Source organism: Trichoderma asperellum, chromosome 2 (assembly GCF_020647865.1).
Source record: "Trichoderma asperellum chromosome 2, complete sequence".
Lineage (NCBI taxonomy): Eukaryota > Fungi > Ascomycota > Sordariomycetes > Hypocreales > Hypocreaceae > Trichoderma > Trichoderma asperellum.
The window spans coordinates 2650775-2668991 of NC_089416.1; the positions used below are offsets into that span (position 1 = coordinate 2650775).

At 48.9% G+C, this 18217-nt stretch overlaps 8 protein-coding genes across 10 annotated transcripts; 3 read left to right on the forward strand and 5 right to left on the reverse strand.

The window, feature by feature from the left end:
* Positions 1-191: 191 nt before the first annotated feature.
* Positions 192-668, forward strand: TrAFT101_003195 (uncharacterized protein; the record flags this gene model as incomplete). Its single annotated transcript, XM_024903511.2, has 2 exons — positions 192-276; positions 406-668. 2 exons carry the CDS (start codon positions 192-194, stop codon positions 666-668), a joined length of 348 nt encoding a protein of 115 aa, XP_024764321.2.
* Positions 669-926: 258 nt separating this feature from the next.
* Positions 927-3902, reverse strand: TrAFT101_003196 (uncharacterized protein). Its single transcript, XM_024903512.2, has 5 exons — positions 3440-3902; positions 2698-3335; positions 2051-2619; positions 1814-1990; positions 927-1755 (listed from the first exon to the last, which is right to left on the reverse strand). Exons 1-5 carry the CDS (start codon positions 3667-3669, stop codon positions 1162-1164), a joined length of 2208 nt encoding a protein of 735 aa, XP_024764322.2. The 5' UTR covers positions 3670-3902; the 3' UTR covers positions 927-1161.
* A 567-nt stretch (positions 3903-4469) lies between these two features.
* Positions 4470-5068, forward strand: TrAFT101_003197 (uncharacterized protein). 2 transcript variants are annotated; one of them, XM_066126812.1, is made up of 3 exons: positions 4470-4710; positions 4789-4866; positions 4932-5068. In XM_066126812.1, exons 1-3 carry the CDS (start codon positions 4708-4710, stop codon positions 5007-5009), a joined length of 159 nt encoding a protein of 52 aa, XP_065982919.1. In that variant the 5' UTR covers positions 4470-4707; the 3' UTR covers positions 5010-5068. The 2 variants fall into 2 exon arrangements, with proteins under 2 accessions (XP_065982919.1, XP_065982920.1); XM_066126813.1 differs by having other exon boundaries at positions 4470-4866.
* A 46-nt stretch (positions 5069-5114) lies between these two features.
* Positions 5115-8037, reverse strand: TrAFT101_003198 (uncharacterized protein; the record flags this gene model as incomplete). Its single annotated transcript, XM_024899374.2, has 3 exons — positions 7216-8037; positions 6804-7166; positions 5115-6749 (listed from the first exon to the last, which is right to left on the reverse strand). Exons 1-3 carry the CDS (start codon positions 7861-7863, stop codon positions 5115-5117), a joined length of 2646 nt encoding a protein of 881 aa, XP_024764323.2. The 5' UTR covers positions 7864-8037.
* Positions 8038-8239: 202 nt separating this feature from the next.
* Positions 8240-9521, forward strand: TrAFT101_003199 (uncharacterized protein). Of its 2 annotated transcripts, XM_024907679.2 has the most exons (2): positions 8240-8452; positions 8738-9521. In XM_024907679.2, the coding sequence occupies exons 1-2, from the start codon at positions 8289-8291 to the stop codon at positions 9270-9272; spliced, it is 699 nt and encodes a 232-aa protein (XP_024764324.1). In that variant the 5' UTR covers positions 8240-8288; the 3' UTR covers positions 9273-9521. The 2 variants fall into 2 exon arrangements, with proteins under 2 accessions (XP_024764324.1, XP_065982921.1); XM_066126814.1 differs by lacking the exon at positions 8240-8452 and having other exon boundaries at positions 8532-9521.
* Positions 9522-9534: 13 nt separating this feature from the next.
* TrAFT101_003200 (uncharacterized protein) lies at positions 9535-11001 on the reverse strand. Its single transcript, XM_024899385.2, has 2 exons — positions 10851-11001; positions 9535-10757 (listed from the first exon to the last, which is right to left on the reverse strand). Exons 1-2 carry the CDS (start codon positions 10965-10967, stop codon positions 9639-9641), a joined length of 1236 nt encoding a protein of 411 aa, XP_024764325.1. The 5' UTR covers positions 10968-11001; the 3' UTR covers positions 9535-9638.
* A 90-nt stretch (positions 11002-11091) lies between these two features.
* Positions 11092-13314, reverse strand: CCT6 (T-complex protein 1 subunit zeta). The gene is made up of 6 exons (XM_024902364.2): positions 13180-13314; positions 13029-13123; positions 12954-12975; positions 12646-12882; positions 11583-12582; positions 11092-11516 (listed from the first exon to the last, which is right to left on the reverse strand). The coding sequence occupies exons 1-6, from the start codon at positions 13219-13221 to the stop codon at positions 11272-11274; spliced, it is 1641 nt and encodes a 546-aa protein (XP_024764326.1). The 5' UTR covers positions 13222-13314; the 3' UTR covers positions 11092-11271.
* A 1817-nt stretch (positions 13315-15131) lies between these two features.
* On the reverse strand, positions 15132-17839 carry TrAFT101_003202 (uncharacterized protein). The gene has a single exon (XM_024905045.2). The coding sequence runs from the start codon at positions 17559-17561 to the stop codon at positions 16080-16082; it is 1482 nt and encodes a 493-aa protein (XP_024764327.1). The 5' UTR covers positions 17562-17839; the 3' UTR covers positions 15132-16079.
* Between the last annotated feature and the right edge of the window lie 378 nt (positions 17840-18217).

An 18217-nucleotide genomic window follows, 5' to 3' on the forward strand; every position in this document is an offset into this window, starting at 1 on the left:
ACTGTATCGAGACACTGTCATTTTTATACAAACTGCTACTAACCCCCCCCCCCTCCCACGATCTATTATCTAATCAATCAGATCGCCAGTAATTCTGCATTACGTCCGATTGTCGCAAGGCTGCCTGCTGCCTCGTCCTTCTCCATACACTCTCACACAACCACACATCAAACAAACACATACAACAATCCATGGCCTCAATAACAGAAGCCTCCCTCCGCGAGGCCATCACCCAGCGCCTCGGCGCAATCCACGTCGAAGTCACTGACATGTCCGGTACGTCGCATTACCAAGCATCTCCAACCCTTGGCAAAAACGCCCTTTCAGCTATAGCCAAATTGCAAAAAGAAAAAGAAAAAAAAAAAAATCTTTCAAATACTAATCAAGCGTTCCACAACAAAACAGGTGGCTGCGGCCAAGCCTTCACCTCCCTCATCGTCTCCCCCCAATTCCAAGACCTCAAGTCCCTCAAGCGGCACCGCCTCGTCAACACCGCGCTCAAGGAGGAGATTGCCGCCATCCACGCCTGGACGGCCAAGTGCCAGACGCCCGCCGAGTGGGACAAGGAGAGGGACACTGCGGCGCCGTCGCTGGATGGGACGGTGGGGGACATGTCGAGGGGACGAATCAGTGAACAAGCAAGGGGAAATCGCACAAAGGAGGATTGAGACGAATTACTTCTGATGGCGGAAATTTCAAGACATGAGATCGACATCACTGGGCGGAGAAGAAGATGGGGTGGACGATATGGGCGCGAAGATAGTATATACCCGAGAAAAGAGGCGCTTCAGCATAACAGCACCAGATCATGGCGGTCGCATCGGTGCTTCACGACTTGGTTATCTCTTGGATAATGCAGCATAGGATACTATGTAGCCCTGCTATAGCAAAGGGCACCCAACAGAGCGGCATAGAGAGTAATAACTCGAGAGGGAAAAAAAAATATATCTTTATGGCTTATATATATATATATATCAAGAGTTCAAATCATCAAATATGCTTCACTTATTAACTACTATATTCCCAGCAGCCCAAAGACCCTCCCTCCATTCTTTGCCCTGCTTCAACACCTCCCATAATCCCTGTTCCTTTTTCTCTTCTTCCCCTTTTGTCCAGAGTCCCTGCTTGTACATGTAACAGAAAAAGAGCATTGTATGCAATCTACAACAGACCCAGAAGGTCATCGCTATCCTTCTTAGGCTGCGAGACGCTCTGCGCATTGTGTAGCTGCATGGCCGCTGGCAGTGGCTCGCTGGTAGTCGCACCTCCAAAGTTGAGCCCCTCAAATCCGTTCATTAAATCGTTCATGCCACCTGCAGGAGCAGCAGCTGGTGCTGCACTGCCACCCGCGGGAGGGGCATCAAACATGCTCATCATATCAGCCATACCGCCCGTGGCTGGGCTCTGCATCCGGTCAGGGGTTCCTGTTGCGCTGTTTTGCTCGTGAGAGGCCGGGGCCGCGCCGTCAAAGTCGATATCAAGCAGATTCTCAATGTTGTTCTGAGAAACGGAGCCAGAACCATTGGCAGCAACCGAGACGGCGATGGGGTTCTCCGCGGCGTTCTGGCGCTGTTCCTGGATAGCAGCCCTCTGGATCTCGTCTGCGCCGAACCGACCTTTGCCAACAAAGGCTTCGGGGGGCTTGTGGTATACTGATGCAAGCGTCGAGAGCTCTGATAGGAGTTGCTCTAGCAGCGTTGCTGGTAAGCTCGTCATTGTTGTGGAAATGGTTGGTTTTGTTGGCAACACAATGTTCTTGAGGAAAAGATCAGCAAAATGCACACTCTCAACGAGTAAATATAGGTCCCCTTACCTTGGCAACTTCCAAGTCTCCTGACAGCAGTCGCCAGTAGACATATGCTCTGTCACGGATATCGGGATTATCGTTGTTAGTCGTTGCCTCTTGCAACACCTTCTGGACAAGACTCTGTGCACCACTAGGCTTCTTCAAAAACAGCTTCACAACGGCTGTCAAGATCTGAAGTTGGGTCTGCAAGTCGTGTTAGCCCATGGAATTCATAAATGGGAAAATCTTCCTCCAAATTCATACCTGTGTGAATTCTTCCGAAAATGTGTCGACAAAGCCGTCGAGAATCTCCTCAGCGTTGCTGATCTTCTCCGCGTATTCGCCCACGATCCAGATGAGGGATCCACGAGCATTGGCTTCATCCAATTCGTCAATGTAGTTGCAAAGTGAAGGAATCACACCCTCATAACCAGGGTATTTTCGAAGAATGTCCTTGATGACCACAACAACCTCTTGCACAACATAGTTGACTTTAGTAGCGAGAAGGTCCTCCAGCGCTTGGACGCACTTGGCACTGGCATCCTCGATCTTGATGGCCACTTGGCCAATGGCCTTGATGGCTCGGCGCACAAAGTCCATGTCCACTTCCAGAGCGTATTCCTTCAACTCTGCAAGAAGCTGCTCGTAGTTCTTCTCATTTGCTATCCTGACCATGATTTCCAGCTTTTGCATTTTCACATAAGGCGGGTCGTTGTATTTGCAGAAGAAGACTCTCAGCTCCTTGCTTAGGATGTCTGGTTTGGCCTGAAGAAGGAGATCGATGTTCCTGAGGGCAACGTACTGAACCTCTGGCTGGGACGCAACCAATGTGACTATTTCGCATCTTGGTGTTAGCAATTATTGTATCTACTAGGAGCCAGGAATTCGCAGCTATAGATATCAAAACATACCAAGAGGAGGTGCCATCTTTTTAAGATATGACCGCACAAGCTCAGAGTTGATTGACTTCATATGAATAAAGACAACCTTGACAGCAGCCAAGACCACACTAGGGTTGACGTGCTGGAACTGCGGGATGACCCTCTCGCAGATGTGCTCCGACTCCTTGACGTCGGCCGCGGCATAGTCTGCTAGCACGGTCAAAATGGTGATCCTACCCCATTCGGTACACTCGTTCATGGCCATCAGTAGTTTCTTCAGAATCGGAGGAGTGACCAGCAATGCTCTCGTTTCGGGTGCAGTCTCGCTGATCTCGGCCAGGGCTTGGACCGAGTTTGCGACCACCATGGGGTTTGGATCGCCAATCATCTCTTGAAGCGAATCGATGAATCCATTCTCAATGCAAAGGGCCGGGTTCAGGTCGAAAAGCTTAGCCACGCAAATGGCCGCAGTCTTGCGTACGTATGGCGACTCATCCCTTAGCGTTTTCCGTAGCGGTTCCTCCATGTAGTCCACCATCTTGTCAACCCTAATGCAGCCCATTGTGCGGATGGCGAGCGCTCGTACGAGTGGATTCGGGTCTTCTGAGTCTTGTACAAACGTATTGACGGCGAGAATGCAAAGGTCCGGGTGCGTCTTGGCGTAGTTCCTGTATCATTATATTTCAGTCCCAGTTCTACTAGCGTCACTGAACGCCTTGAAGACGGTTCGCTAGTAGTATCACAGAATCGATCGTATATGCGGAGGACGTACATGAGATACAGATAGACCAGCTTTTTCTGATCAAGGTCGCCAGTCGCAATGTTCTTCAAGACGTCGGGGAACAAGGCAGACACATCCTTGCCCAGCGTCATGGCCATGATGGTCTTCTGGATCGACTCCTTTCGCTCGTACGCATACTGCGAGACCAGGCCTGCTCGCAGCTCAAACGTCTCTCCCTTCCGAGGCGCGGCAAAAGCGCCCCGGATGCGATTCACCGCCATCGTCGAGGAGCTTTACGTCGTTGGAGGGGCACGAGGATGGTCTTGGATTCGGCGTCGAGATGCCACGTCCAGAGAGGGGAGCGGCCACGCGAGATGTCGGGGCGGGAGCTGCTCTGGAGGGTCAAAAGGGCTAATGGCGCTCCGGCGATGTCTGCCAGGGGAACCTCAAGTCGCGGCGCTCCGTATCGTGGCCTCTTCGCCGGGGAAGTTGTCGTTTCGAGGGGGTTGCGAGTTGCAAGCTTATGGATTGGGACATACGCTAATATTAGGACCGCTACTGCTCCTTCGGTGACCGCAGGCACCATGTTCGCTGTACGCCAGCCAAAAACTCCACTAAAAGGCGGCTCCGAACGCTACATGAGCGCCAGCCGAAGGGCCAGATTGATTGACTGGTGCTGCTGAGTCATCCACGGGGCTTCGCCAGGGGACAAGGGCTGCTGTCAACAGCGCAGAAATAGCAGTAGGCATACGAAGTACCTACTCCTGGATAATTATCTCGATGCCTAAGCTTGGAGAGTTCCATAAATGGCAAGACTTGTGATTACAATAACAGATGCCTAGCATGTAAATCTGTGCTTGTAAGAGAGGCAATACTGCTGCCTATCGCCTTTACACGTCAATAGGCTGTAGAAAGAGCTGTGGCATTGAGCCTAGAGCCAAGTTTAGAGCCAAGTCTTAAACCATGCAAGAAGCAGAGTAAACAAACCATTGATCCACAAGCGCCTGCATCGCCTAAACCGGGAGTTTCATGGGCTTTGCTTTAGCTGCTTTTAGTCATCCATCATGCAGTCTCGCAGTTCCAGCAAACCTCCATTGCCTGTCCAGAATTAGAATGTCCTATTCTATTCACCATCATCAAACAAATACAACAGTGCCAGTCGGAATAAGAAGTCACCCGGTGCACGGGCCTCTTCCTCACACACACCCAAGCCAGCAGCAAACGCCATAAAGTTAATTCCTTAGTTCTCGCTCCCCGATCCTTCTTGTGTAACCGTCTGAAGCCGAGAGCCGCTCTTCTTCTCTCCTTGTTCTGCCAACATGGTAATACTGCTGCCATACTCATCAACTATGAATCACCAAGTATCTGTCTGCTAAAAATAAATTTTTTTCATGTCGCAGGCAAGCTTTCCCAATCTCAGGAGGCTATTCATCGAGGCCCGAACAGAGGATGAGGAGAGGAACATCTCAAGAAAAGCGGTACGTGCCTCGCTTTCACTCCAGTAGTTATGTGCTCAGAGCTTTTTTCTAATGCGAGCTATTAGTTTTATCACGCCGTTCTGTTCATGGGGTCTGTGGCGGTCTTTAGTTTGATTGCGCAGAAGCTGAATGCTGGGAAATGAGTTCAGTTCCGATCAATGATTAATGACAATCTTCTTTTCTATTACAACCAATCTTGCCAAGTGCTCTTATAACATGGTTTATAAGATTTTCATAAGATTTCATGACTATTCGTCCAAATCGCCATCCTGAACATCTCCCATTTCTGCTACATCAACCTTTGATGGTGATGTTTCTGCCTTTGCTTCCTGCTTCCTCCACAAGTTGGCCAGAAACTCGTTTGTACTGGCTTCGTCGATGCCCTTGTCCTCCCTCTTCTTCAGAAATCGTGGAAATCGCAAGCTGAGACCTCGCTCATCACTTATTAGCCCGATTGCTGCAGTGTAGACCGGACTAAGGGTAATGTCCGCAAATGCCATTTCCCAAACCTCTTGTGGCTCAAACCATACGTCCGGACTCGGTCCATAGTATTCTATAAAACTCGGCTTCTGCCACTTAGTATTCTTCGGCTCGCCGCTTTCTTCTCCATTGTCATAAAACTCCTTATTCGCCTTATAAAAGGTGTCTGTAAAGCCTGATATGCATTTGCACACCACTTCAAGTGTCCCGCTTTCTTCATTACGGACAGCCATTAAAATAGGAGACCACCATTTCGCCTTTCTGCCCTGTCCATGCCAGCCGGCAACAGGAATCATGTCTAATGTGTCGAAATTCGAATTGTAATCTTTCTTGACTTTGAGCCAAGAATCTAGTCGTTTGTCTGGCTCATACGTTGCTAAGAGCGGTTTGCGTCGGGTATTGGCTGGTTGTTTTTCCTCGGAATCGCCTTTCGCAGTGTTTTTCGATTTCCCTTTGCCTTTTGTTTTACTCTTCGGTAATGATAGCTTTTCTGTATCTTCCACTGGCTGTTCAGCCTCAGGTTCCCCTTCCGTATAAGGTAGATCAGGTAAGTTATCCAATATCTTTACCATGATACCCTCGCACTTGTTTTCCAATGCCAACTTGAAGAATTCAAGCACTGTTTCCGAGTCTCCAGAAGTAGCGTCCAGACTTTTGACCCATGTAAAGTGATGCGGTACCTCAATGAAGAGCGACCGAAGAAGCTCTCGTCTTTCTCGAAATGGTCGATCCAGGAGAGACTGTCCGTTAAGATACATGAGATCAAATGCGAAAAGACATACATCAATCTTGATATCTCCAATCGCAACATCCTTTCGCGCACGGTTGGTCAGTGTCTGAAAATTCCTAAGTTCTCCAGTCTCTCGATCAACAGCAACAACTTCTCCTTCCATGATGAAGCTACCAATTCCTTCTCCTCTAATCTTGGGCACAAGCTCCACAAGATCAGGATACTTTTCCGTCATAAGCTCCAGGTGTCTAGAAAATATCGAAACCTTGCCTTTTTCATCACAGTGAACCTGTGCGCGCTGCCCGTCATACTTGAACTCGCAAGCGAAATCTCTCCCCTGTAATTTTGTGAGCATCTCTGAAAGGTCTCTAGTTATGCTTCCCAGCATGGGACGCAGAGGGATGTGGAGTTTCAAGCCACATCGCAGAAGCAGGTCTTCACAAACTCCAACTTCAAGGAGTGCTGGAATCAGATCGTTGTAATTGGGATGCCGTGCAAAGCTTGCTTTGACAATCTCTGCTGCTTTGTTCCAAACTTCTGCCAATTCTTCCTTCTTCAATTTGCTCAGCTCTGTAATATCCTTTGTGCCGTATTCGGAACCTGGAGCTTTAGATAGCAAGAATGCTCGAGATAATGCAATCAGCATAGTGGTTTTGACAGCACCAATGCGGAGCTATATAACATTAGCGTGTGGGCTTAACAGATTAACTGGACGTAGAACGCGTACATATTGAGAGACAGTTCGAACAATAAACCGGCTTTCTTCACCTCCCCGTGCATCTTGCAGCAGTCGATCTACAATTCGCTGTTTTGTCTCACCACTTCCATGACCATGTGTGGTAGCAATTTTGACAAGCGACTGGTAAACTCCCTTGATAGTTAAAGGCTTCGGTTTTCTCAACGTGAAGCTTTGCTTCTTCTTTGCTTCAAAAGCAACATCACCAGGATCTCCATATTTATCGTAAATAGCTTTGAGAGACCGATTATCCAGGCCACAAGCTTGGCGGAGGGCCTTTGAAATAGCAGAGCCACCTATACCAAGCTCCATGGAGATGTATGGAGGCGATATGGAGTTTGTAGCAAGCCAGACCTAGAAAACTATAAGAGTCAAGCTCGAGATTTTTGGCCAATTCACTTACAGCAGGCAAGAGGCTAGAAGGGTCGCTTTCGATTAATATACGTAGGCAGTTTACAAGGGTGTCAACAATTTTGATACGGCTTGTTGTTCCACTGACAAGCACGAAGCATCTGGTCAAGAGAGCATAGGACGCGTTTCCTCCTTCTGCCGCCCAGTATTCCTGCAGCTCCTTTACATATTTTGACGGGTCAAATGTGAGCGGCGATTCATCCAGAGGAATAGATTCCGTAATTAGGTCATCAGCCATTCCGGTAGACTGCAAAGCCAGTGTCTTCTTAGTTTCCAGCTTCTTAGGAGTGGTCTCACCTATTGATTGCGCTGGCCGACTCGTAGAAGTAGGCGTAAAGTCACTGTCTCCTGTCTCCGTTATGGCTTCCGTACCCTGGGTTTTGGGTGTTGAATTCTGGCTTCCTCGAGCAGCAGCAGCTTCATTTGCTGCTTCTTGATCCCATTCCGCCTGTAGCTTCCGGGCCAGCTCCTCGTCTGTAAGCAATGTGGATGCACTGCTTGAGGCGCCATCTTCTCCAGTCGGTGGGGGCAAGGCTTCTGACTGCTTCTGCTTAGAAAAGAAGTATTCCAGTCCCCTTGACTGAGCCGCCGGCTGCTTCGTACCACTGTTGAGCTTTCTCCTCTTCGATGGACTAGACATGCTGTCTGTAGTGTGGCTGTAGCTCGGAACGACTGGGGAAGCCCCTCAACGCCCCGAGATATATCTCATTGACATGAAGAAATGCTGCAGAAAAATAGTCCAAGTCATGACAGACAGTAAAACGCGTGATTCATACAACGCCGCTTACACATACCAACTACGGCATGCCATTCACGCAGAGCTCTCACCATCCATGACGCCGTCCAACACGACGGCACGTGATCGTGAAACCGAGTTCCGCCCACGGTGCGGAAGATCAGGAGCCCCGTCATTCTGTTGCCGCTAAGCCCCTTGAGGCAATTTCGTGCCGCACAAAGCCAACCGCCCACGATATCGAAATCTTTCCCTTTTGGCCCCACCATCTCGAACTTGAACATTCTCCCCTCATTCAACTTGGGAATAGCATCCGTCAAAAAGCAGCCAACATGAACGGCGAAGACCCCTCAGACCGACCCGACTACATCACAACGGTGATCAACGGCCTCGAGCGCTACAACCCCGAGGCCGTCGGCACCCTCGAAACCTACCTCCAGGAGCAATGTGACCAGAAGTTCTGCGACTGCAATGCGAACCGAACACTGCTGAAGCTGTGAGTGCCCAATTGCGAGCACCTAGACTCTTCTGGAGGATTCTCCAATTCTTTTTTTTTTTTTTTTTTATCTGCTGTTTATATGATGACCGTTTTTGTAAACGTTTCCTATTACCTGAGACTGGACCTAAACAACCCAGTCACTTGAAGTCAACTTTAGTGGTGTCTGAAAAAACCAAAGCACAAATTACCTACTATTGCTATGAGCATTATATTCTCGTCTTTTTTACTCTCCAGCATATTTATGAAATTGCCATGCTAACCAAGACTGCGCAAAAATTACAGCTACCAGCTCAACCCTGACCGCATGAAGGATGAGGTCGTCACCAACATCCTCGTTAAGGCCATGACCCAGTTCCCCTCGTCCCAGTTCACCCTCGCCCTCCACCTCATCAACCCCTCCGCCGCCTCCACCGGCGAACTTCACGAGGCCCTCACCAAGCTCCGATCCCTCAACTCCCAGCTCCAGGGCGCCCAGTACGCCGACTTCTGGGCCGACCTGGACGGCGACGACCTGTGCGCCGACCTGATCGCCGACGTCTCCGGCTTCGAGGACCTCGTTCGCGAGCGCATCGCCACACTCATCTCACAGGCCTTCCGGGAAATCAAGCTGTCTCACATGGTCTCGTGGCTGGGCTTCAACGAGGACAAGACACGGAAATTCATCACCGAGGTCGCTGGCTGGACTATCGATGAGGAGGGCAACGTCAAGATTCCTTCTAACCCCGACAACGAGGCCAAGAAGTCCGAGATCCGCGAGGACGTCAACGTTGACCAGTTCGCCAGAGTGATTCGACGATCCTGGGAGGAGACTGTATAGATATGGTGTAATCGTGGAAGAGGCGCGCGAGATAGAGAGGCGTTGATTAACTAGTATTGTTTGCTTATACAGGGGAGGGAAGAGAAGGCAATGGATATGTCGGCGGAACCAATGATATGCAATAAGACATTGGCATGATGGCATGGTGCGGAGATCTTCAAAAATTTCGTCAGGCGTTTAATAGGACAAAAACTGTTTATTAAAAAGCGATACAAGATCAGTCATGAATAGAACAGGCTATCTTTTGGGCATCACATTGATTCGCACTCTCTCATATTTTGATATCATGAACTCGTCGAGGTTATCTATTTACCCTCTTAAACTTTTTGTATCTATCCACGCAAAAGAAAATTCCCCCCATCACCATTATTTGTTCTTCGACAGCTCCTCCCACTGAACACCCGCCCATTCCTCCAAGTAGCCTGCCTCCTCAACGGCAGTATGTCTCAGCGAGCAGTCCCTCTCGCAAACACCAACAATAATCGTCCCCCACTCCATGCCATCCAAGCTCAAGTCATCCTCCTCCAGCTCAGTAATAGCATTCGGCGTCAGCTGCACCTCAAACGTCCTTCGGCCACCGCAGTTGGGGCACCCCGGCATGGTTCGCTTGGTCAACAGGTCGCCAACGGTGTCCGTCTTGGAATAAAGCAGCGGCGCGCCGCCAAACTCGTACCGGATGCACTGCTCGGGGTTCTGTGCCATCCGATCGGCGAATTTCTGGAAAGTGGCATCCATGGCTGATTCAAAGGCCTCGCGATCGAGGGCTGAAGGCTCTGGAGCATCAGCGTCGGCGATGCTCACGTTAGCCGGCATCTTCACGGCGGTCTCGTCGAGGGTTTCGTAGTCTGCGTCGGCGAGGAAGAGCGTCGGGTAAGGAGTAGGTTGCGAAGCCTTTTCAGGCCATGGCTCAGCAGGAGGCGGTGGTCCCGTGGGAGTGTTGTTGTCTATCGCCAGAGTCTCGGCAAAGGTCTTGGAGAGGTTGTTTGAAGCAGGAGCGGAAGCAGGAGCAGGCTTCTCTGCTGACGTAGGGGTTGGCTTGGCTGGCTGGCTTGAAAATGGATTGGATGAAGAAGAAGAACTAAATGGATTGCTTGCTGAAGAACCAAAAGGATTTGCGCCAGTGGAAAAGGGATTTCCGCCCGCAGCTCCCAAAGGCTTCGCTCCAAACAGCGACTCCCCAAGGCCCGGCCCGTCCTTCTTCTTTTCTTCAGGCTCGCTCTTCTTTTCCGGTGCCTTCTCTTCAACCTGTGGTATCGTCGTCTCGGCACCGTCCTTCCAAACTCTCACTCCTCTCAAAGCGCGAATGCTACCTGCCTTGCGCCGACATGTCGCCCTGCGGCATGCGAAGACGTATAACCGCCGCTCGTGGGAAGGGAATTTCTCAGGGAGTTCGCCATTTAGCTGTAGCAGCAGGGCCATCATGTCTTTGCAGACCTTGCATCTTGCCAGGGCAGCTGAAGGAGCTTTGTCTGCATCGAGCCAGTCCTAGAACATTCATACTGTTAGCATGTCATCTGGTGCAGCTTTGGTGCTGCTATCACGGCGACAAAAGGTAAAGGAAGAAAAAAAGAGACTTACCGGAGTGCCTCCCAGCTTGCTTATAGTATCATCATCAGCTTCTTTAGAAGTGTATCCGAGGAGGACATTTGTCTCTGTGAATTCTCCCTCAGAGGAGTCGGAAGCGTAATCTGCCATTGTCGCAGTGCTGCAGGCTTCTGATTGTATGCAGTTCAGTGATGGTGGGGTCAAGATTTTTTTTTAAGGTGGAAGATGAAAATCATTGCGGGGCTTATCAAGCCGATACCACTGAATCGCCCAGCCAGCTCTCAACGTTCTCCGTGATAATATTGCAACATGGACTTTACAACTTGCGCCATGATAGCATACAGAAGATCTCAGCTATATTAAAATCCAGTATTACTTAAAAATGGCAGTGCCTAGAAATTTTTAACCTGTTCCGGGATGATTTTATCTACCATAAATCTAAACAATAAAGCCTTTACATGTGATCATCAGGGCCATCCATTCCGGGACCTGGTCCCTTGGCTCTGCCCATCTGTCGAGCCTTCAACAATTCGTCGCAAAGCAACAGGTTGGACGCAATACCTGAGCTTGAAGCAATGCAATTTCTCAGAACTCTAAAGGAATCAAAGACACCTTCCAGCTCGGGATCCATGGGCTCGCCAGTCTCCAAGTTCAATCCAACGACCTGGCCATCTGTGTGCTCGTCTTGCAGTGCGGCAACTGTAATTGTAATGTTAGCATTTTGCTTCTATTAACAGAGAAATCCGGGGGCTTGCATAAACTTACGAGCATCCTGAACATCGTGTCCAGCATTGGCAGCCAGAGTCTTGGGGATGATGAGAAGAGCGTCGGCAAAAGCCTCCACACCCCACTTAGCCTTGCCCTTGACTGACTTCGAAAAGGCATCGCTCTTCAGGTGGGCGGCACAGGCAACCTGGAAAGCACCAGCGCCGGGAACAACGCTCTTATCGACAATCATGTTGTAGACACTTCTTAGACCATCTCGGACAGCATCCGTAACTTGAGCAATGGTGTGCTGATTGGGTCCCTTGATCAAAAGGGTGACAGACTTGGGGTCCTTGACCTCCTCAACGAAAGTGTACTTCTCCTCACCCAGGGTCTGCTCGTAAACGAGACCAGCCCAGCCGAGGACGTCAGGTGTTAGGTCATCGACGCTGTTCTGAGCAACACCACCGCAGATGAGCTGAAGTCTCTCCATGTTCCTTCTCTTTGCTCGTCGCAGAGCCAGAATACCGTTCTTAGCCAGGACGTCTAGGGAAAGGGGGTCGATACCCTTCTGGTTGATAATAACGAAGCTCTTCTTTCCGTCGTCGCCGCAGACCTGCTTCTTCAGCTCAACAATCTTCTTGAGCTTGGCGTCAACGAACCGACGCTCACTCTCAACAAGCTTGTCACGCTGCTCAGCGCTTGAGTAGAAGAAGCCAGAGTTGATCTCAGTCTTCTCATACTCCAGGCTGACGTTCATCGTCAAGATGTAGCAGTTTTCCAGTCTCTTGGGCATGTCGGGATGTCTGGCACCGTGGTCCAACGCCAGTCCACGGATGAGCTGGGTGTCAGACGCGGTGCGGTGCTGCATCTTCATAATCTCCACCATGTGCAGGTCGGGCTTGGCAGGGGCCTGGTAAATGGCCAGCACGGCATCGACAATATCGGGAGTAAGCTTCGCGGCTAATGTTGAGTTCAGTTTCGTCGCAAGGGATGTTCGGGCAACGTTGAGCAACAGTTCACGGTCGACCTCCTTGGGCAGCTTGAAGGAATCCAGGAACTAGTAACATGTCAGACGAAAGGCTCTTACTAAATCGATAACCGAAATGTTCTTGTTAGCTACCTTCAAAGCCTCAGCCTTGGCAATCTCAAAGCCATCGGTGATGATACGCGGGTGGAGTCCTTCGGAAATGTGTCGGTCTGCCTGCTTCAACAGCTCTCCCACCAGCAGCACCACGGAAGTTGTGCCATCTCCGCAAATATCGTCCTGCGCCGTCGCCGCTCGAGCAATCATGACAGCAGTCGGGTTTTGGATTTGCATTTCTCTCAGGAGAACGTTTCCGTCCTTGGTAAGCTTGATCTATTCGAGGGCATCGATTGTTAGGAATAGGGGCTTTGTCATTGAGGGGTAGAAGTTGGGCTTCGCGTTACCTGTCCGGCACCGTCGACAAGCCTGCACTGCAGTTAGCACTGATCAGTTATCCATAGCGAAGCCGTTTGCCTTACATCTTGATCGTGCCTCGGGGTCCGAGGTTTGACTTGAGCACATCTTGCAGGCCCTCACCAGCACTGATGTTGACCTTCAGAGCTTCACCCCTCCTCTGCAAACCAGTTAGACTCCAGCAGCACACGCATGGCAAATAGACGAGAGACGCACTCGGGACTCGGCCTTTGGGTTAAGAAGTTGCGCCGCAGACATTTCGAGCGCTGTGAATTCGCCGGTCGATTAGAAATCTCGTGGGCTGCGTGTTGGTGGCAGTATCGTGGTTTCGACAAGCTTCCCTCTGCCTGGCAGCGACCCGCATTGGAGTGTGGTGGGCTGGGTACTTTTTTCTGCCTTGTCGGGCAAAGGCGGTGTGGAGGGGAGGGAGTGGCAGATATTAGCAAGCCAATCAATAATCCACCGCAGACATCCACTACTGGCTGTAAGTGCCTGCCTGGGTGATAAATAGGAGGTATCAAGGATGAAGAGGATCCAGTCGGTGTAAAATAATGAATTATTAATCGAGAAATAAAATTGTTTACTTTCTTCACACAAGATACTCTGGAGGATTAAATTTTCATCACAATTCTTGCCCCGCCAAAGAAAGCTACTTTGTTTGCATCACCATCTCACTAAAAGTATAAAAAAAGAAAATGGCCATTCAGCACTCCCTCTAGAACTAGAATAATATGACGTTTTTGCATTGAAAGAGAGAGAAAATAAAGGTTTTTATAAGAATATAGCAGCCACAATTCGGGAAAATAGAAGCAAGTATGAAATGTGCGAGGCCGCTGGAGTGCATGTAGAGACATCACGATATCATGCTGTGCCTACCTAGAAACATGGAGTATAGAACCACGAAAGTAAGCTCTTATCCAAGCATGACTGAAGACATAATTGTGACAAAATTTTACATATATATGCCGCTGCTATGCATATGTATATCTTCTCTTTTTCCCATTTCGGATAATGCTTCTTCCAACATTCCTTTTGACACTCCACCGAACAATAATTCACCTTAATACACTCCTTGCGTATCTTCACTTCACAGCATCCATAATTTTCGACTTTCTATCGTTAACACAGTTTTCCACAAAAATTATAATCATCTGCAACATATGCCATTTAAAGAAAAGTGGCGATTGTTTGCTTCCCTTTGCGCACGCTTCCTTCTCATCAACAGAAAGACAAAGGTTCATAAACGATACCATCCATCCCGAGCTCTCTCTTTTGCCCGAATCAATATCCAAGGTATTATCAAGATTGATATGCCAAATTTCAGCAGCCGTAAGACGATTCTACAGACTTATCAGAGTGGTCAACCGCTGCTAAGAATCTTGTTGCTAGGGAAAAGGGCACTTCGATGTATCTCACTTTATGAACAAAATTTATTTCTCTGCCAATGATTGCTACAGGAATCGAGTATTCTAGCGGGCGCACCAGCCCATTCTTACCAAATGCCGAAGTGGTGATGAAGTAATCGCTCTGTTGAAGCACGAAAGGCACCGTCTCTGTCAACAATCTTTTACCCTGTATCTCAAAATACAGAATTTATGAACCAAGTGAGCGGACAAGAATACTTGTCAAACTTCTTAAAATTTTCACCCATACGGGAAAAGAGCGTCTTTCTTCACGATTCAGAAGAGAGTTCCCTGCTAAGTTTGTACACGTGGCTCCAGGGTAAAAGCCGAGCAAGGAGGTTGTTGCCACAAGTATAATATCCCCTATCTAAAAACAGATCAACAAGTGAACCGCAATGGCTGTTTTCCTTTTAATCGTTGTAACACTCATTTTCTCAGTAATCACACCAGGTAAAACGAGCCTTTCTAGAAATTAAATGGAAAGGAAAAGACAATTAGGTAAATATAGCCCCCCGAAGGTTTTTGATACATAAAAAGTGCAAACGATATTATCGAGTCACCACAATCAATTAATAACATTATGACATCTTTACCATAACCCCCCTACTTCAGAAAGCCCACAGCTGGAGAACTCTAAACGGCATATAACCGTAGGTATCAAAGCTGTTAAGTTACGAACGTTTAACTGATAAGAGAAAATTGAAGTTGGAGATTAGGCAAATGCCAAATGAATAAGATGATTAGATAAACTAAATAAGCTATAATCAGGACAAATATTTTGAACGGGTTTAATGGAATTGAGTGAAAAGGATGACATTAGGACGGTATGGCCAAGGTATCCCTCATATTTATAGGTACCATAGGGCACGACCTGCTTGTTTTTTCTCAGCTAGATGTTGTGTAACTCTTGGGACGTTATAATACTCATGCCGCCCCCAACACAAGCAACAAATGTGCATATAATGACATGTGATTATACATGGGCTGTAACGTGAGATTGTAACCTTCAATTGAAAATGAAAGAACAGCTTGGATTTCCGCATGTAAACCAGTCGCCGTATCTTATAAACCATAGACTCGAAAGGCTGGCGAATAGACTCCAATCATGAGTTAGAATAGTAAGAATGAAAGCACAGTTGACCACTAGCACAGAGACATCACAAGGGACCAATAAGCAAACGCGGCCAGAGTAGTCCAATACGATCCAGGCTCTCATTTGCACTCGAATATATCCAGACAATATCTTCTTCCCAACTCCGTATACAAAGGAAAGGAAAGGAAAAAAAAAACATCGAAAAAGGGATCGGTGGCAGATTCCCATCAAGAAGCTTCAATCGTTCCCAAACATATCAACGCGTTGTAACATCACTGCGTATCCAAACACTCACACACCCTCACATAGACAAATGAAAAAGACAAATGAAAAAATTCCCTTTTTATCCCAAATCCGTTCCTTCCCCGTATTGTACAATTGAATTGACACCAAATTTCCAACATGGCGGGTTGTGGGTAACACAACGATATAAAACCAAGGAGATTGAGAGAAAAAAAAGTAGAGGCCCTGTAACCCAGGGTAGAAAGAAACATTATCCCGATCACTATACCCGGGTTCCAAAATTAACGCGTCAAAGTAAAAGTAGGCTCGACAAGTATAAGACAGGCTCAGAATAAATCATGGCGTAATTAAGTGCTTGAACGCTCCAAGTATTTCCATTAAAAGTAGTAGCCGTTGTCGTTGATCATGCCAACGGCTACACCATTGAACTCGTCGAATTTGGGCATTATTATTAAACTCGGGTCGCGGTCCAGTGGTATGAAGCTGTCATCGTTGGTGAACTGGCGAAGCAAGTCTTCCTCTTGCTCATTCATACTCAGAGGCATGGGCCCACCCATCGATGTCATATTCATCATCATACCAGGGGCAGAGTAGTTGACGACGTCATCAGCTGCCGCTGTTGTCGTCGCGGGGTCCAAGTCGAAGAAATGCGTTGATGGCGGCGACGACGATGATTGAGAGAGACCCGGCGGTGTGTTGTATTGGCTTGATGTGCTCTTGCCAGGAGAGGAAGGATGTGAGGCTCTCTCCATAATTGCTTCCGGGGACACATACGAGTGCACGCTGGCTTCTGAAGGGGATGTGACAATGCTGTTTGCTGTTGGATTGGGCATGGTAGGCATGGGCGCTGATGAAAGTGGGCGCATTGGCTCTGCCTCGGCCTCGATTCCCATATCCAACACCTCGTTGAGCACGTCGAGTTCATAATTGGGGGAATTGGTGGCTGAAACGTCCGAGTATCCCGAAAATGAAGAGATGGAGCTGATGGACATGTTCTTCTTCCTAGTCTTTGAAGATTTTTCCAAGCGCGCATCCATCTCTGGGCGGTTCTTCTTGGGGCGTCCGCGCTTCACATTCTTCCTCACAATTCCATCAAAGGCACCAACACACATGCCTCGCTGACGGTGTCTTGTGAGAGCATCGTGGCGCGCAAATTTGTTGCCGCAGTCGCAAGGATATGGCTTGATGCCTGTGTGAATCTTGGCGTGTCTCTTGAGATCGTGCTGGCGAACAAAGCACTTCCGGCAGGCAGGGCACTGATATTGGCGATCGTTGAGATGAGTCTGGATGTGGGATTTGATGTTTTCCTTGCGACCAAACTGTTTTCCACAGTCTTCAAACAAGCAAGTCCACTTCCCATCCGTCGTCTCTGGTCCTTGGATGAACTGAGCAATCTCTTCGCCAGTGACGCCTGTGTCGGTTCGCGTGTCTTCGATATTGATATCGGCGATGCTAGCCGCGCTAGCAATGCTTGCTGCGGATTCGGTGCGACGATGGCGGCTAGGGCGGCTGATGGAAGAATTCAGGCCGCTGTACTTGTGATCGAGTTGAGGCTGCGACGACTGAGCAGCATATCCGCCCTCGGCTATCGGTCTCATCTGCGGTCTGTCTAGCTTTGTCATTGGGGGGAGCATCCATTCATCAGTAGTAACATTGTCAGCACGCCTTGGTAACTTAGCGGATTCATACTCGTCCATTTTGTTCATGTTCATGCTCAAGTTCATGTTCATATAGTGCGACGTCTGCATGGGTACAGCAGCGTTCGATGGCTCTTTGCCTGTAGAGGCGCTTGGGCTTGCTGCACCGGTAACTGCAGCTGAGAGGCTCGGCTCGGCTTGCGGTTGCATTTCATCAAACATAAGACCAAAAACAAGATGCCCTAATGGGAAACAATGAAGTGGTGAAGAACGAATGGATTCCAGATCCAAGTTCAAAAGCCAGCTGAGCTGCAGTAAATGGTCCCTTGGAAGCTCAAGTAGGAAGCCAGCGCGGTCGCCACGGCAACGGCCAGCGCAGACGTCTCCACCGCTCGGCCGCGCCTATCGCACTGAGGTCGCAGCTTTAAAACAGCCCGGCGATTTGTGCTGAGACAAGTCCAGGAACAAAGAGGGCTTGTGGCGATGCAATGTTGATTTAGAGCCCGGAGCGATCCGCAATTGGGCGTTGCCGGATGAGTTGTCGGTCTGCAGCTAGGCGGAGCCGAGCATCTCATATCCATGTGCATGCACATAACTATGTAGCGTACTCTATGAACGCGATACATAAGAAGGCATTATTATTGTTGTTTACGGAGCACTCCCTAGTAAAAACTAGCACAGCACTGCTAATAATACAGAGGACAAAGCGTGGGCATAGCTCTGGGCTCTACTGGAGCATGCCAGCACCCACCTACATGGATGGCGACGATGCTTCAATAACCAATTCCCTGATTCCCATGTCTCACGGTGACGACGATATCTCAGTTTTCCAACTGCATGCATCTACCCGCCTATCCCTTGGGCGCACAAGCACTCGA

Excerpts from the sequence above, each read along its gene's own strand:
- TrAFT101_003202 (XM_024905045.2), bottom strand. The coding sequence starts at position 17,561 with ATGTTTGATGAAATGCAACCGCAAGCCGAGCCGAGCCTCTCAGCTGCA.
- CCT6 (XM_024902364.2), bottom strand. The coding sequence starts at position 13,221 with ATGTCTGCGGCGCAACTTCTTAACCCAAAGGCCGAGTCCCGA. Across the intron at positions 13,124-13,179 it reads ACCCAAAGGCCGAGTCCCGA|AGGAGGGGTGAAGCTCTGAA; the intron begins GTGCGTCTCTCG and ends ACTGGTTTGCAG. Across the intron at positions 12,883-12,953 it reads TTGTCGACGGTGCCGGACAG|ATCAAGCTTACCAAGGACGG; the intron begins GTAACGCGAAGC and ends GCCCTCGAATAG.
- TrAFT101_003200 (XM_024899385.2), bottom strand. The coding sequence starts at position 10,967 with ATGGCAGATTACGCTTCCGACTCCTCTGAGGGAGAATTCACAGAGACA. Across the intron at positions 10,758-10,850 it reads GCAAGCTGGGAGGCACTCCG|GACTGGCTCGATGCAGACAA; the intron begins GTAAGTCTCTTT and ends TGAATGTTCTAG.
- TrAFT101_003196 (XM_024903512.2), bottom strand. The coding sequence starts at position 3,669 with ATGGCGGTGAATCGCATCCGGGGCGCTTTTGCCGCGCCTCGGAAGGGA. Across the intron at positions 3,336-3,439 it reads CTGGTCTATCTGTATCTCAT|GAACTACGCCAAGACGCACC; the intron begins GTACGTCCTCCG and ends ATAATGATACAG. Across the intron at positions 1,991-2,050 it reads TTTCGGAAGAATTCACACAG|ACCCAACTTCAGATCTTGAC; the intron begins GTATGAATTTGG and ends CACGACTTGCAG.
- TrAFT101_003199 (XM_024907679.2), top strand. The coding sequence starts at position 8,289 with ATGAACGGCGAAGACCCCTCAGACCGACCCGACTACATCACAACGGTG. Across the intron at positions 8,453-8,737 it reads AACCGAACACTGCTGAAGCT|CTACCAGCTCAACCCTGACC; the intron begins GTGAGTGCCCAA and ends CAAAAATTACAG.
- TrAFT101_003197 (XM_066126813.1), top strand. The coding sequence starts at position 4,780 with ATGTCGCAGGCAAGCTTTCCCAATCTCAGGAGGCTATTCATCGAGGCC. Across the intron at positions 4,867-4,931 it reads GGAACATCTCAAGAAAAGCG|TTTTATCACGCCGTTCTGTT; the intron begins GTACGTGCCTCG and ends GCGAGCTATTAG.